Here is a 23,911-nt window from a genome sequence, read left to right as displayed (position 1 = left end):
GTGGCTGGAGCAAATGCAGAGAAATGGATGGTTCATCCTTGATGGTTCATCTCGTCTCCAGGAGCCAGGGGCCATGAAACTCTGGCAGTTCACAAGCTGAAAAGAAACCAAAGCGGGTGCTTCCTCACGCAGCGTGTATTCAAGGTGTAAATCTTTGTGCCATGTGAACTGCATGTGGAAAGCTTATGCGGACTATAAAATAGGAGAAATTAACGTGCAGCCCTTAGTGCCATCTCCAGTTCAGGCGAACTCAGCAGCGACTCTGCATTTTAGTTCAGCTAAGCCAGGCCTCTCCGGCCGCGGGCAGGACAAGCACGGAAAGGGCGATCACACGTCTCCCCTGGTCACTGCACTCTCGAAGCAAATACAGGTTAAAAAACCCCAACCCACCACGGGACAAGTGCCAGCTTTCTAACCCACCGTCCCCGCCAGCCCGGTTCCTCGGGGGCTCGCGTCCAGCGGGTTGAAGCCGCCTCCTGCGGCCCCGCCTGTCAGCGAGGGGGCGGCGGGAGGCCCGCGGCGGCCCCGGCAGCATTGCGCAGGCGGGCCGGGCGCCTCAGGGGGGCCGGGCGCCTCAGGCGGACCCGCGCCCCGCCGCGGGGCGCCGCCCGCCCTGCCCGCCAATGACGGCGGGGCCGTCACGGCGGCGCGTCACGCGGGCGGCCGCCAAGATGGCGAAGGTGTCGGAGATGTACGACGTGACTTGGGAAGGTAACGCCGCGGCCAGCCGGCGGCCTCCCGGCCGGGGCCCGGGCCCGGGCTGGGGCTCGGGCTCGGACCGACCGACCCACCGCAGGGCGGGGGCAGCGGTGCCCGCACCTGCGCGGTGCCCCTGGAGCCCCGCTGCGCGCCGGGCCCGGGGCAGGCCGGCGCCTGTGCCCCGGCAGCCGGTGCCGGCCGGTGGCGGTACCCAGGCGGGGCCGAGGGGCGGCACAGGAGGTTAGGGCGAGGGGGCCGGCGGTTGTGGCGGCCGCCGGGCTCCTCGGGCGGTGGGTGGCCGACACGAGCGGGGCGGCGTTGCCTGGGAAGCGGAGTTGGCGACCTGTGGTTACCCCTCGGTGGGCGGCGGCGCTCATGCAGCCCTCCCGCCGGCTTGTAACCGCCCGCAGCGCAGGGAGGGCCCCGTGTCTGTCCCCGGTGCGCGGCGGGGTGAGCTTCCCTGCTGGGGTGCTCTCCTCAAGCGTCGGTACCGGCGGGGGCCCTCCAGCCGCTGCCTCCGCTTTGTGGGGACGGAGCCCCCTTTCCCCAGAGGACGGCGTTTGGCGTTCTTCCCACTGCTTCCCAGCTCCCCCAAAATACTTATACACGGCTTACAGGAAAAAATGGTCTCTTGGTTGGGTCAGCGGTCTGTGTCTCAGTTCACCTTTTAGAACGCCTTAAAATTACCTGCTGTTTTCCTAAAACTGGATGATAAGTGTTTGTGGAGGAACTCCCAGAAGCTCTGAAGTGACATAAAAGTTTTTTAAAATCCTGCTCCCCAGCTCTTTGTAGCTTTCATATCTGTTTTATCATAATGTTTTGGGTTTGGTTTTTTTTATAGTAATACTTCTTGAGGTTTACCTGACATTCTGAATGGTTCTTCTCTCATAAGCAGTATGTGGTCAAATGTGAGTTCATGCAGTACTCGAGCCCATTACCATCTCCTATCAGGAATAAACGAATGCTTCTCCATAATTTTGGCCATAAAGGGGGAACATTTAGCTAGGTGGTCCAATACATGGCAAACATTATGCAGCAGAGAAGATAATGCAGAGAGAAGCTGTGTGATCTTTGTTTTTTTATTCATTTACTGCTGACTTGTGAAGAAATAATTGAACAATAGAATAATTCCCTGAGTATAGGTTATTGCTTGGTTTGGTTTTGTAGTATGGGGATAAGAGGAGGACCATTGCACGGGATGTATTTTAGCAGATGCTAGTAACTTGCCCGTCAGAAATAGTGCCCATGCTGTCTTTCCTGCACCTTTTTCTAGAGGACTCCAAAACAAAATGGAATTTGAAATACTCAATTTTCAGCTCAAATGGCACTACTCTCAGAAAATATTTTAGTTGGTATTGAAGAAAATAGTGCTGTAACTGAATGGCTAAGGATGAAGAAGAGGGCTTTCTTGCTAGTGCGTCTGGTGGTCGGTTTATAGGTAGTTTTGCTCTGATATTTGGTTGCATCACCATGATGTTGCCAGACTAATTTAGCACTTTGGGAAAAGATTGGTTGCCCGTTCTTTTATATCTCCTGTGAGAAGGTATAGTGGTTGTGAAGCTCAGCTTGGATAGAGAGCAGGCAGGCCACTATGCAGGAAGGAAAGTTGTGTGGAGCATTACTAGTGTTATTGTTAGGCTTTCCCAACAGTTGCTCTAAACCCAGCTTGTTTAAAGAACTTTTCTAGTTTTTATTTTGCTTGAACAGAATTTGTTATAAAACCCAGAGATTTAGGGGTTTTTTGTTCTCTCCTGTTGTTCTCAGGTGTCAGTGACTGGAAAGAGAAATGAGATTTTTCACGGGACAGGTAATGTGCCCTGTGGATATGTTTCTGTACATTTAGCCCTAGATTGTTTTGTCCGAGAGCATTGCAGAGTTGGTGTCTTTATGCTCTAATGTAAAGGCCGGGTATAGGATGCTCAAGCTTACTGCTTTTGGACTTGGCTAATCCATACTGAGGTGAGCATCCTACGCTTGGAAATAACTTCCATATTCTATTTCCAAGAGTTTTGATTGATATTTGTGGCATTGTGCTAGGTGTGTGGTTTTGCATATGGGTATACTGAATAGGAAATTTTTGGGGACTAGCTGGGGAGTTTTGTCATATCAACTTCTAAGTTGATATCTTCCAGTTTACATCCAAGTGAAAGACGGAGTGTAGGGGAAAACTTTGAAGATCTGCGTTGGTACAGGCCGCTGTCTGCGCTTTAGAAGCGCACATTTGAAAAATTATATTTTTTTCCTCTATGTTAGGAGATGCAAAGTAAAGTAAACATGAACGGATTCCTGCAACAGACCATGCAAAGGCTCTTCTCAGAGAACGTGGCTCTTCTCTCTACTCCGTGTGTACTTTGACAGATCCCTGGTACAATGAGGCTTATCATGAGTGGGGTGGGCCCAGCAGCATTGTGACCTAGTCCCCAGCAAAGAACTTGAACACACAGCTCTAGGAATTAAGTGTAGCTCATCTTGAATTTGTCTAAAACACTTAATTTCTATGAAACCAGATATATGGTTGGTATTAATCTGAAAAATGTCCTTTATATACTTAGTCCTTTCTAAACAAGATGCTTTTTACTTACATATTGCTCAAAGATGAAACTGTGATTGGAGGTTAGGGAAGAAGAATAACATGAGGCAGATAAAATACAGTTTGTACCTTGCTTCGCTTTTCACCCAGGTTCTTTGGGACAAAGGTGGGAGTTTAACAATGATTAAATTGTACGTAAGGTGAATGCATTGCACAGTTGGTTAGGAAAGATAATTGAAAATAACTCTGATTTCCACTGTTGGAGGTGTTGTCTTTATTTTTTCTTTCTTTACTTTGTCTGCAGCTGTGTCTTGAGCTTTAAAGTGTATTTTTAAACCTGTGGAGCAGGAAAACCTCCCATTTAACTTCAGGATCCTGATCAGTGGACTTAGATGATCCAAACGTGGCTTCAGGGTGCTATTGTATTAAAAAAAATGCTTTATGTGGGCATGCATCATATATTTTACAGCTTACTTATTTGAGACTAAGGTGATATGTTGCTCCCTTTTTTTTTTGCCACTGTTAGTAATTATCCAGTAGAAAATGGCATTCTGTTTCCTGCTTCCTTCATATTGACAAGAATTAGAAACTATGTGGAGTGGCAGGGAGCCAAGACTTGCAAGCCTGGCAAAGAAGCATGATGTAGTAGTTTAGCAAGTCAGTCGTAACTGGTGATGTGAAGCCTCTTACAGGAGCCTCTTAAGCCATGTAGAACTTCATGGAGACTATTCATAAATATTTAACATGGTTTCAGTGATACATTAAAGATTAATTTGGCCTGTGAGTGGAAATATTTAAGGGGGGAAAAAAAAAAGAAAATTACACCTGTATAACTTCATTTTAGGAACAGGTTTTGTAGCACACAAGTTAGCTTGCGTGTGCAGAATTAGCGTGATCGGCAAATAAGAAGCAGTCATGATAGTAAAGAACTAATAAAATGGCCATTGGCTTTCACATACATGTACAACTCATCTGACGTATTGTCAGAATTGGACAAAATAAACCAGTTTTTCTGTTCTTTCTCTACCTTGCACAGAAGCATAATAGCGTTAACATCTCAAACCCAGCTAAAATGAAGCAGTGACTTTTGGCTAGTGCTAGACAGGCTTTCTGGAGATCTTTGAATGCTGTCATGGCAATTCTTGTTCCAGTCAATAACTCTTCTTCACTGGATATCAAAACCAAAAAGAGAAAGGGATGGTATATTCTCTAAACTAGATTTCTTTTAATATAAATTGAAAACAAGTGAAAAGAATATTTTGGAAGATTTTGAATAGCTCATGATGACTGTTGCTTACATTACTTAAGTTTTCTGGATCGTTAAATTAGTATTGCTTTTTTCTATATTAAAAATTGTGCTGCTTAAGTAGTGGCATACTACAAGTTTTTGTTACGTGTTCATGTGAGACTTTTTTCAAGCAATTCTTTGTAATTTTTGAAAAATGCTTTATAGGATGAAATTTAACAGTCTGTCTATGTGAGGCCATTTTCTTGCAAATGTATGTATCAGGCAACGTCATACATAACAAAGAAATTCCCAAGTGAATTTTAAAAGTGAATGCTTCTGTCGTTAGTGTCTCTAGTCATTAAGAGTCCACTTTAGATGACAAAATTGGTTCTTTCCTTAGAAGGAACCTCAGACTTACAAAGTAAACATGAATTCAGTTTCTATGGAAAGGCTCTAGGAAATAGAAAACAGTTAACATTTTTATCTCTGCCAAAATCTGTGTGCAATTAAATGTCAGTGTGATGTTTTTGTTGTGTTCCATGCTGTGTTTGCTTGCTTTTAGGTATTCCTAATTTTTAGTTGTAATCAAAGAGACAGATCAGTTTACTCTGGATTTTATATATGAATTTATGGGATTACGACAGGCAAAGGTGAGATGCTGGGATTTTAGTTGAGGCCACTTTGAAAGCCGAGTTGTTACAGTTAAAGGCAGCATCAGCAGTGCCTAGCTGAGCTGCCTTTGCCTGTGCCTGCACCTGCAAGGTACTGGTCAGGCATCCGGGTAAGGGTGGGGGTCTGGAGACCCACAGAGAGCAGTCGCCAGGCCGGTACGCTCCCTGTGCGTTTAGGTAAGCTTGTTGAATTGGTGGATTTGTGGATTTTTTGGTTTGATTCATATTTTGTAAGATGAGAGTGGGTGGAGCTGAGGTGTGGTGGAAGATTTGGTGTCTGTAACCGAAGAGCAATATATAAATGATCTCTGGAAATGTAATGGTCGTGGGGTCCCTGAGTGACTGCTGGTGCTAGCAGTTGCTATATGTCAAGGTAACATTTTGGAGTATGCAATGTATGTCTCTACTAATAGGGGTAACTGCATTTCATCAGGTGCTTTTAGATATTGAGGACTTGAAAACTATGATCCAACTAAACAATTGAAGTATAAGTAATTATAAGAGGATTACTTCATATCTGGTTGCTCGGGCCAAATTAACTGACGCCTCAACAGACACAAAAATAAAACACAGGTTATTTCCTTTGGCTTCCTGCAGACTGCTTGCATGTTTTTAGGGAACAACAAACATTGTGGCAAGTGCGTCTGCTCCTTTGAACTTGTAATGTTTTGATTTATATGTGCAAAGCTTGCTAATTTAAGAGAACCTAAGACTCTAAACCCAAGACTTGAACCTAAGATACAAAACAAATGTATCAATTGCTCCGGACCAGCCTGTATCTGTGACAGGAGTAGTTGTAATTAAAACTAGACATTTCTTTAACTTTTTTTTTTTTGTAAAATCCCCGATTGCTACTGTCCAACCTTGTATTACATGCTGTATGTAGATTTGCTTCCAAGACTTAAATTATTATTGGCTGACTCTTTTGATAGCTTTCGTAGTAAGAAATTCATTAAGTTTGACAACATTGTAAAAAGCCTTGTGTAAGTTTTACTGCAGTTTTTAGCATTTTCTTTCTTCTACCTTTTACTTAAAATTCAGTATTTCTAAAACTAACGAGCGTCTTGATAGGTTCATGTGAATGAGAACATTTATTTTTACTTTGTTTTTTGGTCGTCAGCTGATACACTATTCTCTGTCCTGCAGTTTTTTTCCATCACTGTAAATGCTGTACTTGGGTGATGAATGGTAGATGTGCGTTCTGTTATACATAATTCAGACGCTATTCCATTTGGAATCACACTGGAATAGAGGCATTGATAATTTTCAAGTAAATGAGTAGGTAGACATCAGACAGCTTATTTATTTTTATGGGGTTAGCTTGTCAGCTTTTGTGAATGTTTGTGTTCTCTCACATTCTTGCTGTCTAACTTTGAATTTCCAGGGACCATCATCTGTCTAGAACCATTTAACTTTACCCATGCATATGAAATGTAACCCTGTGGTGGTTTTGGTTGAATGTCAAAATACAAAATGTAGCACAATAGCAGTCTTATGAGCTATCTGAGATCACTTCAGGTACATGGAAGAAAGTTCAGTACTTAATTTTTACTGTCAGTCATGTTAACTATGCATTTTGAAGTGCAGGAAAAACTGACAGTGTTTAGATCTATCGTTGTGTTTGTTTTTCCAGCTGTTGTAAAGTTTAAAAAAAAATTGGCAGCAGTTGTTGTGGTACCTTCATATTAGTAAAGCCACTATCTATCAATGAAAAATATTTTCCATAAGTTTCCTCAAAATTTGTTCTTGTATATGGAACATCTACAAGTATATAAATTTATATGTATATATAAAATTATATTCTTAGCAATTTCCTGATCCAGAGGATAAATAAAACCTAGGCTAGGCAGTGCTCTCTAGCTGACTTCACGAGTATGCCTGCTGTCTTGGAGATCTGATTCATAGTAAATGTACTCTTGAAACAAAAATCCTAATGCTAAAATAAACTGTTCTTTTCTGTCTTACCTAGATAAACAGTGATATTTTTTATACTTTCGGGCACTTCCCTGGTGTAGAAAGCCTTCGCTTCCATGTCTGCCTTTCTTGAGGCTCCTTTCCATAGGAGTGTGTACATTCTTTTTAGGGTGGAAGTTCACAGCATTTTGCTTACACTGATAAATGTGAGCAGTGATTGGGTTCTCATAGTTTTTCTAATAAGTGACATTTAAGTGAAAATTTATTCACCTGGAGCAGAAATGCAATTTTATTACTGTTTGTAAATGTGTGAAACTGCTTAGGAGAAATCTCTTGTAGCCTATTTTTCCTAACCATGGGTAATGTCCTTAAATTTTATTATTTATTGGATAACTAGGTATAAGGTTTTTTACTGTATATGTTACTAACCTGAGAGACTGCAAACTTAGAAGTTGAATTGATTATATTAGTGCATGAGCACAGTTTGTGTGATACGGTTTCAGAGGTCTGATACACGTGTCTGTTCTCTCGTAGTTTTCTAATATTAGTAGAAGTCACTTTTTTAGATCTGTTGCTCTCTAAACCCATTCTTCATATGCATATTTTCCAGCAATAAAATTAAAATTCCATTACTATCTGGAAATCTCAATATTTTGTTTTTATTTTTTTCTCCCCTTTGCCCCCAGATATGCGTGATAAAATGAGAAAATGGAGGGAAGAAAATTACCGAAACAGTGAACAGATAGTGGATGTTGGAGAAGAGTTAATTAATGAATATGCATCTAAACTTGGAGATGACAGTAAGTAAACAATCATTATTTTTAAAACTTCTATTATCTGATTTTGTTTTCTCTTTTCAGCCTCTGTTTTGTACTTCTGTGTTGCCTTTCTGTATCTGCTGATGTTGATGAAATATATATTACTTTCTTAGTCTAAGGCTGCCAGAATTCCTAGATTTTCTTTCCCAAATACGGGCTGCAGTGAAGACAGATGGAAAAATTACCTACTAGAACTGTCAGTTTGCTAGATTAGTAGTTAGACCATTATGTGAAAACTTAGCATGAAAATGTTATCTAGCTGTCATTTGACTGATTTTCTGTTCTTAAACAGAAACCATGGCAAAAATTGAAAAGTATCTTTTTATAACAGAGAAAGCTATTCCTTAATCAAGTCATACATACTACAGGAATTAATATTAAGGCTGTTATAATAAAAACATTACATTTGTGATATTATACTTGAAGGTAAGTCTAAGTTTCCACTATTAATGAAATTATTATTTTCAGAGGATTTTAACTACTTTATACTAATTTCAGTAGACAGAAGCTTAGATATAATGTTTCATACTAAAAGAGAATTGTTTAGAAACATGTCACAATACAATATTTTTACTTTTTACTATAAGCACTCTTTACTATAAGCATAAAATAAAACAAAGTATAACAAAATGTCAAGATTTTATGGGTTTGCATATTAATCTCACACAGGTTTTTATTTTAATGCTCATTTTTCTTTCTTGTTTTTCCCTTTTTTTATAATTCAGGTAATTTAATATAGACATTCGTTAATACATTTCTCTTGTAGTTCTTTCATTTTATTAACTGCTGTTATATAGTCACAAGTGTGTTTTAGCAGCCACAGTAGTGCATTGCATTTACTAATAAAAGTTACAGTATTCCATATGATTACCTTTGTTCAGTTAGTTAACTTCTTCAGTTAGTTTAGTAAGTTAACTTTAATTTCAAATACCTAACTTTATACAGTGTTCCAGGAATTAAAATCCGCATAGTCATTTCAGAAAGACACTTTGCCTCCCTTTCTTGTCAGTTGAGGGATCTTTCAGTATTGGGTTTGGGGTTCTGCAGATAGGATTTGTTTTATATCGATGCTTTGCTCTGGTTCTGTCTTGCACCCTCTGAGCTCTATTTCTGTTCTGGAGTTCTTTCTGTTGTAAGGAACTTGGCCACTGCAAATGTACTTTTTTGAACATAAATACATGGATAATCTACCCAAAGTATCATGTATTGAAGACACCTCTATGCATAGCAGTGAGTCATGAAGTGCGTTTGGAGATTCAGTGCTTGAAGTTACTGCACTGTGAGGGGGTGGCTGAGTCATTCCTTTCTTGTCAGTGTTGAGTTTGTCCTTCTTGTCAAGATATATGTATTTTATTCTTTCATAAACTTGGCATTCAGGATTCATTAGATAAATTAGCTGCAATGTTCCTGAGGTTCTTAGCAAATGCATAGAAGTATCTGAAATTTATTTACATATTTGCATTCTGTTTAATTTTTTTTTAAAAAAGTAATATCAGAATGGCAACTGTATACAGTTTTAAAAACAAACAAACAAATAACAACAACCAAAAAAAAACCCCAAACACCTATAGCAGACTTAGAATCCTTTCTTAGGTAGCCATGGAAGGTGAATGAGTTGTATATGATGGATGTTAGTCTTGTTGCTTCATGTGTTTTCAGAAAATACCTGGATATTACAGTGGCTAATTTCAGAATGCATATAGAATGGAAAATAATGAATGTAATGGGGTAGATTATTTGCAACTTGCCTCCTCGGGCAGAAGACATCCAGTGTAATTGGGGAAAAAAAAGATTTTATCATTATTATTGTTTTTAAAATAAAAATAACTTATTGAATATTCAGTCTAAGGGGCAGGGATACTATTATCCACATCATAATTTTAATGAAAAGTTGGGATTTTCTTATGAACAGTCAGTTCATAGGAAGCTGTAGAGTTGGACTTCAAAGTGGAGGAATAAGACCTTTGGCTTTTTTGTTTATTTGTTTTGTTTTGGGGGGGGAGGGGGGGGGGAGGGAGGTTAGACTTGAACAAGAAAGCCCTAGTACAGATTAGAAAAGGTCATCCCTCTGGACCGGATACTTGATTCTCTTCCAAGTGTTCTCTTACCTAATATCTGAAACTAACCTGTGCTAGAGTTGGAGTATCAAAGTAGAGGTTTGATCGAATGGGGAGAGCAATTTCATAAACTATAAAAGTATCTTATTCTTGTTAGCATTTTTTAAAAAAACATTATATATCATTTATATAATGGATATATGTTACCTATATTTTTTCTGTATCTATGTATGTATTTTTACATTCATGGAAAAAATGTATACATTATATAATAAAAATAGAATATATGTCTTACAAATAGTTCCAATGGGGAAGAGGGGTTACAGGCAAATTAATGCCTGTTTCTCTTCTTTTGTATACTTAGCAAGAGATAGTAATTTCTTTAAAAAATATTGGAAATGCATATCATAGAAACTGTTTTTAAAAATGAGAGTGCCTTTGTTGTTTTTATTGTATATTTTTATTTTGGAAGACATTTGCTTCCGTTTCAGTTGTATGAAATACTGGGTGCACCTGATTGGATTTGCATGAGTTCAAAACACTTAGTACTTCTAATACTTGCATTACATGTTTCCCTCTACTATAACCTCCCTTTTCTGCAACTTGTGTAGCTACACTGTTAAGTTCTTCATGTTCAAGACCTCGGTAGGCCTAGAACAGAAATAATGTAATCTGTTACTGACTTAGAGAAATTGTTCAAATCCAGGAAGAAGACAACATTTGTAGGACTTCCAGCAGTGAAACAGTTAAGGGAAGTTTGTTTTCTTTCTAGCCCAAATGGCTGTTCTCCAGGTCTGATCAGAGAGCAAGTCCTAATGGGGATCTGTTTAGAAGACTGCAGCTATAATGTTAGGAAAAGCAGAGAATTAGAGCTTTTTTGCCTTTCAAGATGTCAAAAGGTACTTTGTTACTAAAAGCAATAAAATTGCTTAAATGCTTTTTTAATTAATTCCAGCAGTTCCTTAAAATGTCCCTGTTTCAGTAGTGATCCACAGGAGTAGAAAGGGAAAAATATACAAACAGAATTAATTAATCTTATTTACATTGTAGGTGTTTCCCATTAGTTTAAAAAAAATTAATTATCTGCATTTAATGTCTCTTTTGTATCCAGTTTGGATAATATATGAACAGGTGATGATTGCTGCCCTGGACTGCAGTCGAGATGATTTGGCATTGGTAAGTTTTCAAGTTGACTTCTCCCTCAAACCTTAAGTTTTCTTCCTGGGTATCTCTTCCAGATAGTTCTTTGGACAGTTATAGGATATTCTGTACTCCATAGCTTGGACTTGTGGAATATCTATCGAGAAATACACTGCTGGGAAGAAACCGCCTCCACCCACCTTCTCCAATGTGTAACTTTTGTTTAGACAGATCATGTCTCTTCCAATAGCCATGAAAATATTTACAGCTACTCTGGTATGGGCTAAATGTCAAGAATAATATTGAAGTTGCCAAATTGTACAGAGAGTGTTTGTTTATTGAAAAACTCTCAAATTTTATTGGTTTTTTGAATGTTTTGAGGTAAAATGTCCTGTCATGCATATCATATTATATGTCATGTTGGCTATCATCAAAGAAAGTAATTGACATATTGGAGCAAGTCTTTAAGATGAATAAGGAGCTGGTCTGCATGATGCATAAGGTAAGGCTGAGAGATCTGGGTTTGTTAAGTCTTGAGAAAGCTAAGAAGGGATTTTATTGCTATCTTTGAGTATGTACTAATGAGAAGGTATAAAGAAGGTGGAGACAGATTTCTGTACATGTGCAGCAAAAGACAAGTGCGAGAGACGTAAGTTGCAACAAAGGAAATTCCAATTAGATATTAGGAAAAAGTTTTTAATAATGGGGTTAGTGAACACTTTGGAACAAGTGGCACAGAGAAGTTGTGGAGTCTTCTTTGAAGGTGCTCAGAAATGGATTGGGATATGGCCCTGCACTCACCTGGAAGTTGGCTCTGTTTTCAGTGGGGATTTGGAGCAGGTGACCTCCAAAGGTCCCTTGCAATCCAAATTATTCAGTGATTCTTGATAAAAATGTTGTTAATGGATATTTGGGTTTAGTCAATTTGTATGCAAATTTATTTGAATTATACAAATAATGATTTAGATAAAATTAGTTTATTTAGAACTGTAATGCCTGTTTACTAGATTAAAAATGAAAAAACACCGAAACAAACAAAAAAACCCAACCAAGCTTTGCTAATCTTTTAAAAGCAGCAATTGAAAAAGGCAAAAGTGTGTTTTGCAGGCAAATTTTAATAATCTTTTAATCCCTCCTTCACAAAAGGCTGGGGAAAAAAACCATGGCTTGTCTTGTGCCCTGAAAGCCAGCACGCTTAAGCTTATTCTAAGTAAAAAGAAAGGTATTTTCAGGAGTCCAGGTCTTTCATGGGGATTACTCTTCCAGTGCCTTGTTCTCTGTCAGATGGCAAAATACCCCATAAAGTCTTCTGAGCTTCATGTGATGTCATTTGGGTGAAACTTAATGGTCTGTGATATACAAGGGGTCAGACTAGAGGATGTACCTGGGAGAAGGGCAATTTTAAAGTAGGCAGAACTAGACAAGTTTATCTTGCATCCCATATGTATATGGTAAAATGGAGTACACTGGAAAATACAGCACAACACGCTGAACTTGTCGTGAACCCACTGAACTTCCCTTTCTTTTGTTCCTCAGAAGAAAATACTGTTGTAGTGTAGCTGTCTGTTTAAACAAAAAAAATAGACTTACTGTTTAAATAAATCATTTTTGTTTTCTGATGTATATCTAAAAGAGTTTTGGTCTTTATTTTCAGGGTCTTTTTAGGAGGACTTTTGCAAAATTGTTGAGGGAGCCAGTGTTGAAAGATCAGTTGTGAAACACTATTTATTTTTACTAAACCTGGCAGGGATTTTAAATTTCAGTTTCTGTGCCCTCTAAGGAATATTGCTTGAGATGAGGGAGTGCAATATTTTATATGCATCTCAGAAAGGAGGTTAAAAGCTTAGAGGGAAACTTACTTGTTTTCTTATTTTTTTAAATTTGATTGATTTATAATAAAGAAGTAGTTAATTCAAACAAGTCAACATCACATGTGGCTTTTTGCTACAGCTGTAGCCCCAAAGTAGACAAACAGCTTTGGAACTTCTGTTTTTCAGCAGTGAGCTTTTGACAGCTGTGGTGCATTTTGCTTAGGGGAATAGGTCTCATCTGCTCCAAATGAGGAGGCTGAGATGGTTTTCAGAGTCATTTATTTGACTTGTTTTTCTTTTCTTTTTCTTTCCTCTTTTTATTATTGTTGTCCTCTCTGTCGTGCACAAAATGACTATGTGTAATGCATGTTCCTACTGCAATCAGCCAGTTTTCACGCGCATGTTTTAGTGAAATCACCTACTGTTGGCAGGCTCTTGCACTACCAGTGTTTTACATGCTGAGGTCCAGGTTTATATTTCTTTACCTTTGTTGGACCTTTAAAATTAAAAACGTATGTGATTAATTTGCTTTCTGATTTTTTTTTAACTGCAAATTAAAGTTTCACATACAAATGAGATTTGCCATTGTAACTGCTGAGTTTCTGAGAGAATCTTGAAAGTATGTTATTGACATAGTGCAGAACCAGTCCTCAATAACATAAATGATTATGGGGGTTACACATTAAATTTAAAAAGAGGACATTCAGTGCTGCTGAGTCCAGAACATTTTGAAGATATAGCTAGTGTAGTTTATTCATGCACTTTTGTTTTCAAAAGTGTTGTAGTGATTTGTTCATGACTGTCTCACAACTTTTCATGTCACTTTATTGTGTCTGATGTCTTAATCTACAGGAGTTTATTTTGGCCTTGTGGCTGCTGTATTCGGTTGAATAATGATCACGTAGTCAGATCTAATGTGAACAATTCTGGTCGTGTAGTACTCCTGCACTTGAGTGCTACTTCATCAGCTTTTTTTGTATTGTTGATGGCATTTTTCTAGCTGTAAAAGTCCATCTGCAGATTGTGGAGTTTAGTATTATTGCAAATGTTACAATTTTTGACATTTAAAAATTTTATTGGAGAAAAGCAGTGCACGGTTTTATACTAAAAATCACTGTTCTTTGGGATTCCCAGATCACTGGGCCACAGGGTGAATTTATTGTCTGCAAAAGTTCTTTTTAAAATCTAGGAGGTTGTTTGTACAAAACCTGGAGTGAATCTACTTTTCTGGAATTTTATGTAAGTTTTCCTGTCTCTTAAGAATGTTCACAGATGAGTTCAGACCTCATGTAATATGCTGCTAAGTACATGTTTTTTATGACAATTTGTTGTCCAGAGCAGCAACAGTTCACCTAGACATCACTCAAAGTGCCAGTACACTGTTTCTGTACTAAACCTGAGTCTTGCTATGTGAAATTGTATTGTTGAGATCTTGGTTCATTGGAAACTAAGATGATCATGATGAAAATATTCTGTGCTTACTTGAGGCTAAGCATTACTTCTTTGATTACTGTTTCCTTTCTCTCTTCCTTCTCTATTTTTTTGCATCTGGGAGAGATGTGAATATTTCTCTTTGCTGTGTTCTAGCAACCTGTTTATCTACAGAAACAGAGAGGAAACCTACTAGTTTTTACTGATTTGCTTCTGTATTTTTCCTTTGACCACTGGATGTGGTGAGATGGAACAGATTATGTAGATAGGCCTCTGCTAGAACCTTAGGTCTGAAGAACAAATTTATAAGCTGGGTTGTATAAATATATGCCTGGAAAAGGAGGGTTCTGTGAGAAGCTTTTAATGTGATTCAGACCACTGGTCTTTTTGGGAGCCTGGGGACTGTCCTGCCTCCCACCGTAGTGAGTCAGCTACAAACTTTGCAATGCTATCTAGCCACATTCATGATATGGTTAGAGTTAGTTTGCTCTGGGGAAGTTGTGACTCAATCCCTCTACCAAACATCCTTTTTTGCTAATCCAGAGAAATCTGCCTGATGAATTCCTTTTATCCAGCCCAGGTGCCTCATTGATTTCAGGAGTTAGAAGCTATGCCTCTTCTGCCAGCAGGCTCAAGCCAAGCCAGTGACAAACATTTTCTTTGGATTTCAAAGTTTTATTTTAAAAATAAACACAGAGCATAGTATTAGCATAGTTTGTTCCATTGTGAGATATCCATTTATTAAAGAAGTACCACATAAGCTCTTGCCATCTTTATTTTGTTTTTCACTGTCTTGTGTTATGATGAGGCAACTAAGCAGACTTCAAGTTTTAATAGTATCAGAACTGTTTTAGTAGGCGAGTTTAATTTTCTAGACAAATAGCTATTTCCAAGAAGGCCTGGCAATCTAACGACCTGTATGGAAGATATTTCTTAGAATTAGTCTTCTAACAGACAAAGTTTCAGTTTCTGAGCTTCTCTTTATCAATACATTTTATTGCTTATTTCAAAAATTGGTATTTGCTTTTACTCAGAAGTGCCATTTCAGGTTGTTGAATTATCAGCCAAGGAGGTTTTTTTTTCTCTTCCAGCTTCTGTGTAGATAATTACATTCACAATAGTATTTTTGGTTTTATTTGTATAGTTTTGTCTTCAGGAACTAAGGCGGCAGTTTCCTGGGAGCCACAGAGTTAAACGATTAACTGGAATGCGATTTGAAGCTATGGAAAGGTAAAACCTGAATTTAAAAAAATGTACTTTCTGTCTGGAAGGGTGCTTGCTATTTCTTAAAAAGGCATTCAGGCACTATGAAAACATGGCAAAACAATGCTGCGCAGTTTCTTTATAGAAAATAATGGTGTGCATGATCATATTATAATGTTTAGGCATTTTTATGGCATTTTTGAATGTACTATGCGGTGTTACATTTTTGCAATCCATCAGACTTCATAGATTAAAAAGATCTCTTACTCGACAGCGTAAGTCATTATACAGTAAAAAAAACACTACGTGCTTTTTTGGCGAAGTCTGTGAGGTATACCTTTCATCTCACAGAGCTAGGGCAGCGTATGAAAATCAGTGCCAGTGGTTTTTTGCCTTCATTGTTCTCCCATGCCCCTGATTCCTGCAGGATGTAGCTCTTTTCCCTTGTTTTCTGAATGTGGATAAATCCAGTAGAAGTTAATAAGGATTAAATCTGTAGCGTTTGTTATAGAAACAACTCAAAAAACTTATGGAATAGAATGGCAGAACCTAAAAATCAGGTTTACCTTTTTGAAATATCCTATAGAAGTGTTACAACATACTAAGTTTAACAGGATTTATTAAGATAATGGACAGTTTAAAACTTTACAGCTTTCCAAGATGAATGACCTCAGGGCTTGAGGTTGACTTTTATTGTCCGCCTTTCTCCTTGGATACATCTTTGATATCAACATTCTTTTCTAAACCACTTGTCTTGGGTGTTGAGGACTTCCAGCTTCCAGTGCCTTTGAATGCTGGCAAATCTGTTCCATGCCACATTTTGCATACAGAGTTGGTAAGATTTGGAGTCTTTGGGCCATCTTGATACAGAGGAGTTAGAACTAGAAGTAAACCCTAAATGCCTTAATTTTAAATTTATTTATTTAGCAGATGTTCTTCATCCATCACATTCTTGCAAAATTAACTTTGAAAATGTTATTTGATATAAGCCACCAATGAGTGTCCATTGCTTGGATTGAAAAGAGTGGATAACTGCACTCCACAACCACAGGAGCAGTCTCGAGGCAACTAGATGTTCCACATTTCACACTCACTTTATATCAAATACACATTCGTGAAGAATTTCCATTAAACTTAGCTCTCTTTCTGTCTTTGTTTGGTGTAGGGTAGGAAGACAGTGAGAGAATGGCAGCAGATTTCCCCCCTTCCCAAAACCTATTTGGAAGTGCAAAAGATCGTGATTCTGTTCAGGCTCATGTGACTACATTGAAGATGTTATTGTGTGGGAACAGATCTTTGTGGGAGATGACTGCTGCACAAACATTATGTGTTGTTTCAGCAATGAAGTGCTATTGAGCCACAGTTTTCCAAAAGCACTCATAAAAATTCTTGAGAAAATGTCTCTGTCAGGTTAGATCCTTGAGACTGGAATATCAGGGGAGCAGAGGCATTAATGAAAGCTGAGGTTTCCTCTTCATAGATTTTCTCCAGAAGTCAGAGAAGAAAGAAGCTTCAGCTCTGGGCTGTCTTGAACAGGAACCTATCCGCAGGTGCTCTAAGCCATGCCCCGGAGAAGCCTGTCTCTCTCCACTGACTATAAATGAAGCCTAGGGAGACTTAGGCTGGAGGGAGCACATTTTCAATTCAAGAAGTGAGCTTCTTGTTAAATTCCAAGTGACTTCTAGGATCTAGGAAGGATCCTGCCTTTCCCAGCAGGACGAGGAAACAGTGAAGAACATCCCTATAGACTGAGACATCCCTGTAGACACTTGCTAATCAAAAGAATAGTATTCTGGAACTTCACCTTGTAAAGCTGGGATTATGGCCACCATGTTCAGTCTTGTAAAATACATTTGATGAAGTAGCAACTGACAGAGAACATGAATACAGCAATTTACAGTACGTCTGCTCAAGTCTGTAGCAGTCACCTTCTCCTCGTTTCTGCTTTTGTGCTTCCTTTCACATTTGTTCTCATACCTTATGGTAACTGGTCTGGACAGCTGAGCTATGCTAATGTCAGCAGTGCTTAGGGAGCAGTGAGAGTACATAAATGGGTATCCAAGGTGAGAAGGGGATGTGTACCATCAGAATGAATCAGCAATACCTCTGAAAAACTACTTGTCACACTAAACGTGAAGACACAAAAGTATGCCCTAGTTATGTGGTGATAGCACAACAGCTGTGTAGTCAAATGTGTTTTGAATTGAATTATTTCATTTGTCCAGTTTGGGCCATGTACACATCTGGCTGAACACACAGACCTGTTTCCCAGAAGGTTTAAAGCATTTATAGCAGCTGGAGTAACCTGTTTCGAGTATACTTCAAATAGCAGAATTAATTAATAAAACCTACATAGTGATGGTGGAGAACATTTTGTTCTAAGATTTATGGTACAGTCTAGGGGTGGGCTCTTGTGTGAATCCCTCCAGTTTACTGTATGTGGCTACTTATACTTTATAAAATCAAAACAGAGGAAACTTAGGTGAAGTTTTAAATTACAACAATGAAGTGAAAAGTCATTATTTTGTATGGCCTTTCAAATTTTGGGGTTTCTGTTTCTTGGGAGAGGTGAAAGGGAGAGTTGGGATGTGATGATTGGACCTATTTGGTACAGAAAAAGAGAGAACAGACAGGAGAGTAAGAAATTGGGTGTAAAATATATAAGTTGCTGCTGAAACAGTATTCCATGAAGCAATTACCATGTATTTTTTTAACTTGGTGACATAAAATACTGCTGTTCATATTTAGCACTCACTCAAGAGAATTTTGTATGAATATAGTTTGCTTAAATGTATTCAGTGTAAGAAGTGCATGAGGGTTATTAACTATTGCAAGGACAGTCAAAAAAATCAGGAGTTCTGTCTTAACAGAAATAAATGCGAATGATTTCTTTGAACAGGTATGATGATGCTATCCAGTTATATGATAGAATTTTACAAGAAGATTCAACTAACACAGTAAGTTTAAAAGATTTTTTTCTGAACTGCAGTGGATTGTTGTTTGAAATTGTGATTACATTTTGTGGGTTTCACTGTGGAAAAACGTGTCTGTATTACTGTATTTGTTTCCTGTAGTTTCCTAGTATAATAACCTATGTTACCTTCATTAGAAGAAATGAAATTCATTTCGTGATGAGAAGACGTGATGTAATACCTGCTTAAACACTGAATTTAGAAGACAGGATTATAACTAGCAACCTTTCCAGCAGTCTTAGTAGGGTTTAGATTGGGCCTTTCAGCTTTTCCATTTTCCCTGAATATTCAGTATTTAAAGGACCAATATAGTCTGCCATGTGTCTTCTGTCTTCCTAATGCTTAATCTTACTTAAAGATTAAGTATGAATGCACTCAGGTAGTGCTTGAATAGCAGTTATTTTGATTTATTGTCTGGGACACTTTAGTAGCTTTTGAATCAAAATGCTATAAAGCTTGCCAATCGTATAAAACAAAATCTGAGACAGACTGTACTTTTCTTTTAAGCATTTTTGAATACTGGTTGTGGAAGCCACCTTGAGCTATTAGATGCCAAAATGAAAGTCTAGGAAAACTTGTAGCAAAATATTTTCATGCATTTTTTTCCACAAGGATAAAGCTAGAAATATGCAGAAACTATGGAGTTTCAAATTTTTATATCACATGTTGCAAAGTCAGTTGTTTATTATTAATCATTGTCTGTTTGAGGGTATATGTTTGTCTGTGTTACTTGGTTTCAAGGAACTGGTTCTCTTTTTTGGGTAACCTTCTGTGCAAATATAATACTTGGGCTATTGCAGATGTTTTGGCAGTCTTATGTAAACCTTCTTTGGTGCGTTTTGAACCTCTACCTTTCTTCAGTCAGCTTATTTGATGTGGTCTGCTATTCAGGAGGGGAAAACCCACAGAAACACAGATAACTGGGGTTAGCTAGAGTATGCCAGAGCTCAATATAGATGAAGTGCCATCACTTAAACTAAGTAAACCATTAAAAAAACCTCACAAAACAAATTTAAAAAAACCCCTAAAACAACAACAACCAAAAACCACCCCAAACCAGAAAGTTATTTTCAAGGCAACACATCTGAAAACATTAACACCAAGTTAAGCACTGGGACAACAGTGGTAGATTAAAGTCTCTTTTAGCAGTGATAGAACTCATATTTTTTGTGCAAGGGTAAAAAGAACTATTTCAATTCTTCACTCTTATTTTTCACTCTCCCTAGAGCTGTACTACTTGAATTGTCTTCTGCGAGACAAATGTAGGTGATCTGCAGTTATCCTTTGAAAGTCTGTAGTGTTTTTGAGTAGAAGTTTGAGAAGGGTGCATAGCTGTCTGCAGTAAATGTTGGTGGATTTTATCAGTGTATAGCCCAAAGAGTTTCAGAGACACCAAGTCTTCAGAGTCACCTTAAAACAAGTTGGAACCACCTACAGTGAAGCCACAAGAATAAGTCACCTAGGTGCACTCTTTATGACCTTTTGCTGAAGCCAGTGGAAAATGGAGCACCATATTACAGTGACTTCTGTGGACAACAGATCTTTAAAGTGTGCATTTTTGGCAGTTCTACTCTTCAGCTGTCTCAGTGTGCTAACATCATCTGAGTGGTTGTTGGATAGTTTTATAAAACAAAATGATATATTTAAATATAAGTAATATACATGACTATTACCTAATTTTGTATTTCCTCCGTAACAAAATCATAAAGATCCATAAAATGGTAATATTTAGAAGTGTAAGATGTAAATATTAGAACAGCTGCATAATCTATTGGATTTCTTAAGATCTGAGAACAGAAGTGGAGCGTTAAACACAAAGCAACAGTTCCTTGCTATATAGCTAGAGAATAGGTTGGCTAAGCCTTGCATGTGAAGAGTGAAAGTTAAATAGAAAGTTTTGATAAATTGTCATCTGCAGATTTCTTTGTGTCTTTTACCTGTTAATTATTTCCATGCACACATGTGGCTGCTGTAGGAAAATAAATATTTCAAGATTTTAAAAAAGAAACTGTTGCCGAGTTTGTCTTGGCATTCACCTTCCCTTATAGCAATTTCTTCTGGTTTGCTGACACATGGAGTTGCTTATGTACATTAAACGTTTTGGCAAGTGCTGTAAGTGAAACATAGACATTTGTTCACACGAATCATGTAAAAATCATACTTTAGGTCGACTGACAGTTTCAAGTAGAAACATGGAGAAAGCTTTTTCAAAAAATTATTTATTTTAGACACCTAGCAGACTTTTCCATTATGAAAAGTGAACTTTGAACTCAAATTATGTAATGGACATTTACACTTTGGGATGAGGTTTTGTTGCACGCAAAACTCTGAAATCAAGATAACAGGAATTTTATTTAATTTCTTAGGATAGAATTCAAAGTACTTCTTGTTTTTAAAAGGTGATAATCTCTCAATGTTTTATCTCGCTATGAGCTTACTTGCTGAAAAAGATGACTTATTTGACAATGGAGCAATGTTAATGTCACTTCAGAGATCGTGTTTCATTTTTCAAAGCGTGTAGGCGTTGAGTAAGAGTCTGTCCCTTCTCTAACGAGTTTAACATTAATGAATGAAATGTGACTCTTGTGAAAAGCACAACTTGTGTGCATTTTAATAGGATAAGAATGGGAACCTTTTCCATTCTTGTCTATTTTGGTTGAAATGAAGGCTTATTAGAGCTATAGCTGGCAGATTACTCTGTTATTAAGGCTGCGTAACATTTTCCATTGTAGGAACTTTTATATTAATTGAAGTTTAATGTAGTATCCAATTGAAAAATCTTTATACTGGTGCCGAACAGTGGCTGATTTGTTTGTAGATCTTCGGATAAAATGCTTAGTCTATTTCTCAGAACAAAATAAGGGGGACTTTGTTTTTTTAGCAGGGTTGGTAGAAAGGACTTTTTTGTTTGTTTTTGCTGTTAATGTATTTCATTGAGAAATCCTCATCCTGCTCTGCTTTGGAGGAAAGCCTTGGATACCAACAGGAAAAAAGCTCTTGGTAGAATGCGGCTTTTATTATACTACGAGAAAAACACCCAAACTGGCTAAGTTACAGGCATTTGAAAATTTTCACTTCATGTTCTCAGTAGAGACTGCTGGAATTTTTATTAAATACATCTTCTTAAAATCCCGTTTGTATTGAGCATGATCTATTCCAGGCTACAGAGACTAAGCAGGACTTCCTTGCAGTTGCTCCTCGTGGCTGTAGGGCTGTGGGAAAGGAGCAGAAAGTATGGAGACTCCTTTCTTTTCTGAGTTGCACCCAGGTGATGAGCAGGATAAGGAAAAAAACCATCCAGAAGGAACTGAGTAAAAAGAGAAGGAAGCAGAACTGTGAGGACCAAAAGAGAGAGGGGCAGGTAATGGAAGGTTAGCTGGTTAGTTAACAGGAGAGGTCAGGTCAGATGTAGCCATGCAACAGATGGCTTGGAGGGTGGGTAGGAGATCAGAACAGCGGGATTTGTATTAACATTAAAGTCCTGGGCTTCCCTCTCCCCTGTCGGGTCCCCCGTCCCTCCCTGCCCCCCCCCCCCCCCCCCCCAAAAAAAAATCACATTTTGCCTTGAGGCACTGTATTTTCTTCTGTCAGTAAATAGCTTTGAGACCTACTGGTGAAATGTTTCTTATTCCCTGTAGTACCTGGTGTGTATTAGTTCTGTCAGTAACTGTTTTAGCTCTGATAGTGAAGGTATATACCATTTTAATGTTGCAAATAACCAAACCTCTAGTTTTACAAGATGGAATTTCTGTTCTTTCACTAAAGAAAACCCAGGTACACTTCATACCTTCTGGAGATAACACTGAATGCTGAACCATGCTACTTAAAAAATGCCAGAATCTGCACTCCCTTAAAATGACTGGTAGTCTTTTGAAGTAAGTAGTTATTGTTTAGCAGTATCCTTTGTAAATTCAGATAATACAATGGCTAAACTTTGATATAATTTTGTAGTATGAGGTGTCATGCCACATTCAAACTCTAGGTATTTTTGAATCATAAGTTGATCTTCACAGTGTTCTCAGAATCTTAATCAGTGTTCTGGATACTACATTAGGGATTATGTTTTGGATGGATTGCTTGTGTAAAATTCAGTAGGAAATTTGCACGGAATTGATATATCTGTATTTTCTAGTTGATAAGTCCTCATTTCTGGGAATGGGTCTCTTACATAAGAACCTTACAAATGGAAGTAGTATCTTGAATGTTTTTTTCTCTCATTTGTCCCACAGCAGCCATGTGAGATGAAACAGTACTGACATTTTACATATGGAGAGCAGATGAAAGCACAGCTCTGCAGAATTATTTAGGACTTGGTTCCTAACCAGGCAGTTAGCTCTCTGATTTTGCTATTGATTTCAATTCTGTAATTAATATTAAATGAGGAATTTTTAAACTATGTGTACATGTCTGTATCAGATTAAGTTTAATGCCTTTTTGCATTATTTTACCCTGGCAAAGACTCTGCTTTTGGGGAGCAATTTGAATGTAGACCCATCTATTTTAATTAGATAGCTAAATATTTTTGTCAGTCGGGCCCTTCTCAAGGTGGTCTATCCAGGAGTGCAAAGAAGATTGATGATGAGAAGGGAAATTTTGTTCATGTGTTCAAGAGTTAGGTTGGTGTCTAACCCACTCCACCGTCATCCTAGTGCATCTGCAGTTTCTCCTGATTCTTCAGCTCAATCATGAAGAATATTGCAGAGCACTTGGTCAACACCAGGGGAAAGTAAGATAAGGCACAAAGTTCTGCCTTAATGCTAATCCACAGAAATTCTGATGTCTTTATTGGGATAATTCTTCTGCTGTTTTTCTTACCGCTTTTTCAACTAAGCTTTTAATACAACAAGACACTGTATATGCTTGCTTAGCTTAGAGCATGTGGATAATCTCATTAACTTCATGGGTCTAGTGATATAATTGTGTGAACAAAGAATTAAAAATAGAATTTTCAGAACAAGGTAGTGTTCTGGGTGGAGCTGTTGTATTGCAGCGTTCGTAAAATACTTAAACAATAGAGTTGTTAGTGATGGGAATGGGCAGCAACAAGTGTATGGTCAACAACATAGTCATATGAAGTTACACTTTTGCATGCTATTTTGAGATTCTTTTTCTAGCAAAAATGGACGTGTTTCAGAAGAGGCACAGGAAGTGGTTGAAGACTTGTGGAAATCCAGATACTAGAAGGATTCAGAGCAAAATCTTAGTATCATGTCAATAGGCAGCAATCTTATATCATGAATATCTGAGTTCGTTCTTCCTAGCCTCTCTTTCTATCATTGTGCGTTACTACCATCTTGACTGTATAGGTAACTTTTTTCCCCCTGGTTCCTTATGTCTGTCAAATAAGATGAGAATAACGAGCACTAAGTCTGAGCATTGGATATCTATTATCATCTGAACAGTGATAATTCTTTAAAACTCCTGCAGTAGTTGTGCA

General features: G+C 38.1%; 1 protein-coding gene across 1 annotated transcript in view; it reads left to right on the top strand.

Moving 5' to 3' along the window:
* Positions 1-519: 519 nt before the first annotated feature.
* EMC2 (ER membrane protein complex subunit 2) overlaps positions 520-23,911 on the top strand; it is a 46,249-nt gene continuing 22,857 nt past the window's right edge. Inside the window, exons 1-5 of the mRNA XM_072852030.1 lie at positions 520-711; positions 7,729-7,842; positions 11,029-11,093; positions 15,444-15,529; positions 18,402-18,459. Of these exons, the coding sequence (XP_072708131.1) occupies positions 624-711; positions 7,729-7,842; positions 11,029-11,093; positions 15,444-15,529; positions 18,402-18,459 (411 nt within the window). The 5' untranslated portion in view covers positions 520-623. The remainder of the gene's footprint in view (positions 712-7,728; positions 7,843-11,028; positions 11,094-15,443; positions 15,530-18,401; positions 18,460-23,911) is intronic.

Source organism: Ciconia boyciana, chromosome 2, assembly GCF_034638445.1.
Source record: "Ciconia boyciana chromosome 2, ASM3463844v1, whole genome shotgun sequence".
Lineage (NCBI taxonomy): Eukaryota > Metazoa > Chordata > Aves > Ciconiiformes > Ciconiidae > Ciconia > Ciconia boyciana.
Note: the sequence above shows the minus strand (reverse complement) of the source record. Positions and strands in the feature narration are given on the sequence as shown.